At 65.1% G+C, this 3,068-nt stretch overlaps 1 protein-coding gene across 1 annotated transcript in view; it reads right to left on the minus strand.

Moving 5' to 3' along the window:
• Nucleotides 1-3,068, minus strand: part of ADGRA2 (adhesion G protein-coupled receptor A2) — a 15,970-nt gene that overhangs the window by 1,622 nt on the left and 11,280 nt on the right. The window contains exons 11-16 of the mRNA XM_026042671.1: nt 2,829-2,946; nt 2,469-2,677; nt 2,267-2,394; nt 830-1,099; nt 522-611; nt 10-436 (exon numbers count right to left, since the gene is read on the minus strand). Coding sequence (XP_025898456.1) covers nt 10-436; nt 522-611; nt 830-1,099; nt 2,267-2,394; nt 2,469-2,677; nt 2,829-2,946 — 1,242 coding nt within the window. The remainder of the gene's footprint in view (nt 1-9; nt 437-521; nt 612-829; nt 1,100-2,266; nt 2,395-2,468; nt 2,678-2,828; nt 2,947-3,068) is intronic.

Consider the following 3,068-nt stretch of genomic DNA (forward strand, 5'->3'; position numbering starts at 1 on the left):
GCAGCCCAGCCACGAGCGGAGCACGTCGCGCCGCCGCACGCAGTGCTGCGCCACGACGAAGAGCCCCAGCGCCACCGCCGTGGCCCCGTAGAGGCAGCCGAAGACGACGGCGAGGTGCCGCCGCTGCGACACGGCCATGGCGCCGAACGTCCAGAGCGCCACGTACAGGCAGTGCGTGGCGCCCAGCGCCCGGAGCTGCGCCGGCAGCGAGTACACGCCGTCCGCCTCCGGGCACGGCGGCACCGAGACGGAGCCCGAGTCGCTCGAGAGGTTCCCGCTGCCTCCCAGCCGCGGCGGCGGCGGCGGCTCCGCGACGTCCTCCTTGCGGCACCGCAGGCGCAGCGCGGCGCACAGGAGGTAAACCCAGGTGAGGAGCACGATGAAGGCCACGGGCACGTAGAAGGCGCCCAGGCTGGGCCGCCACACCAGCCAGCAGCTGCGCGGGAGCAAAGGGCGCCCGTGAGCGGGTCCCCGCGGCCGCGCGCTCCGCGGGGACGGGGCGCCCGCGCGGCCACACTCACTAGGGGTTGTTGTCGTGGTAGTTGTGGATGTTGACGGCCGCCGTGACGCCGCAGATGATGAGGGGTATCCCGCCCGCGATCAGGTAGAACCTGCAAGGGGAGGAGGCGGTGACGGCGGCGCCGTCCCGGCGGGACGCGCTGTGGCCGGCGCAAACATGGATCGCTGGGAAAGGGGCAAGGCCGGGAGCGTTTTCCACCGTGAAACACTGGGACAGGCGCAGGAAGGGGTTGGGGGAGCAGCAGGGATAGGGGCCAGGGGCTGCCCCGGGAGAACCGCGGCGGCTTCGGAACGCCGGGAGCATCTCTACCGTAGCATGGGCCGAGGGGCCGGCTGGGCACTGTCACCGTCCTGCTGCTGCGGCGCCTTCCACGTCACCTCCTTGTAGAGCAGCCGGGCCTGCACGGCCATCCAGAGCAGCGTGGACAGGGAGGAGTAGTGCAGGGCGATGCCCACCGCCTGGCACACCAGCACGTAGCCCGTGAGCGTGATGCCGCCCGCGAACACCGCCGCCGTCATGGCCATGTGGAAGCAGAGGTTGAGCAGCACGTGCCAGCCCTTGCGCGTGACACGGATGGCCCTGCAAGAGAGGGACACCCCCGTGAGCCCCTCGGGACACCCCCGTGAGTCCCCCGGGACACCCCGCGCGCCCGGGGGACGACAGCGAGGGAGATGGAGGGACGATCTTCCCATCGGGAGGGAGTCTTCCCATCGGGGAGGTGAGCAAGCGAGCGCCGAGCCGCGGCAAACGGGCAAGGATTGCTCGGGCCGCCCGGGAAAATAAACACGTTTTCGAAGCGAGCCGAAGTAAATAGGAACTTACTTGAAACGGGGTTGTAGATTAAGGGCCGATTCAGTGCGTAAATACTAACTAACTATAAAAGGAAGAGAGATTGAGCACCGGTTTTCTAACGAGGAGGAAAACATAGTACTTAGTGTAGGAAATTAGTTAATAGGGAATTAATTAATTCCCGATTAATTCCCTAGTGCATGTGATGTGGAGGTGGGCAAATAAATGCAGTGACAAAAGAGCTGGAAATCTTTGTGCTTTGGCCCACCGAGGAAAATGAAGCTGTTTTTTTAATTAAGTAAATAATAACATGCTTGAAAAGAGGATGGAGATTACAAGGACCCATTTAGTGCACAAATACTAACTGTAGAAGGAATGGAGAGTGAGGACCAGTTTTCTAGTCAGGAGGAAAACACAGGACTTAGAGTGGGAAATTAATTAATAATTAATAGGGAATTAAGCGTGCATATGATGTGGAGGTGAGCAAGTAAGAACAAGGAATATTTGTGTTGTGGGCCATCAAGTAACATAAATCTCTTTTAAAAAATAGATTATTTACCTATTTTTTTAAACTAAATAACCTTTTTAATAACTAACTTTAAAAAGGATGGAGCTTGAGAACCAATTCTCGGATCAGTTCGGGGCCTGCGGAGCTTGTGTGTCCTGTGTCTAATGGGTTGGTTGTTTCCTCCTGTCTCGTATCTAACGGGCTGGTTGTTTCCTCGTGTCCTTACAGGTGCTCCCGGCGCTCCCCAGGGCCTTCTCCACCCTCACCTCATCCCTGCTCGCCCCAGCAGCCGGAGCTGCCCTCCCGACCGCGGCTCTTGGTGCCGTGAGGACGAGGCCTCAGTGTCACCTCCGTGCCCTCCGTCCTGCCCACGCGCTGCCAGCAGCACCCCGGGGTGCTGCCTCCCGCCCCCGCCACGGACTCGCCGTGCGTGGAGCGGGGCCGCTCACCCGTGGTTGACGATGTAGGTGATGATGGTGGCGAAGAGGCAGAGCAGCAGCACGGCGGTGCACGCGTACATGGCGGGGTGCAGCGGCGCGCCGGGGCCGCGCGCCTCGCCGGGGAAGCCGCTCAGCTCCTGCGGCGCGGGGAGAGCCCGTGAGCAGCCCCGCGGCGGCGCCGCCCGCGCGGTGCCACCGCCAACCCGCCTACCATGAGCACGGCCACGTTGCTGAGGTGGCGGCACTGCAGCGAGGTGACGTTGGGCTCGCGCGCCGCGAGCCGGCAGCCCTCGGCGCTCCAGCCGCCCATGCCCTCCAGCACCTCGAAGTTCCAGGACGCGGCCACGGGGTCGGCGCCCTCGCCGCCGTGCCGCAGCGACACGGCCACCGGCTCCGTGAGGTTGCCCACGCCGCAGCCGGCTGCAAGCGCGCCGCCGTGAGCACCGGCCGCGCCGGCGCGGCGCCCTGCCCTCCGCGCGAGGACAACCCCCTCCCAGCGCTCCTTGGACACCGGGCACCATCCCAGCGCCGGGATGTGCCAGCGGGGTCCCCCCGAGCACCGCGTGCTCACCCGTCCCGGCGTAGATGACCGGCGTGGCCACGCTGCGGCGCTTGCCGTCGTCGGCCAGGCGGGACGAGTTGCCGGTGCTGCAGAAGAGCTTCCCGTTGCGGAAGACCAGGAGCTGCAGCTTGCAGGCGGCCGCGGGCGGCGCGGCGCCGCCGAAGAGCCCGGGCGGCAGCTGGATGGAGGCCAGCGCCACGCTGTTCTGCGGGGCACGGCGTGGGTGAGCGGCGGCGCCCGGCGCTGCCC

The sequence above is a fragment of the Nothoprocta perdicaria genome, unplaced genomic scaffold (genome assembly GCF_003342845.1).
Source record: "Nothoprocta perdicaria isolate Ctin4 unplaced genomic scaffold, notPer1 scaffold_103, whole genome shotgun sequence".
In the NCBI taxonomy this organism is placed as follows: domain Eukaryota; kingdom Metazoa; phylum Chordata; class Aves; order Tinamiformes; family Tinamidae; genus Nothoprocta; species Nothoprocta perdicaria.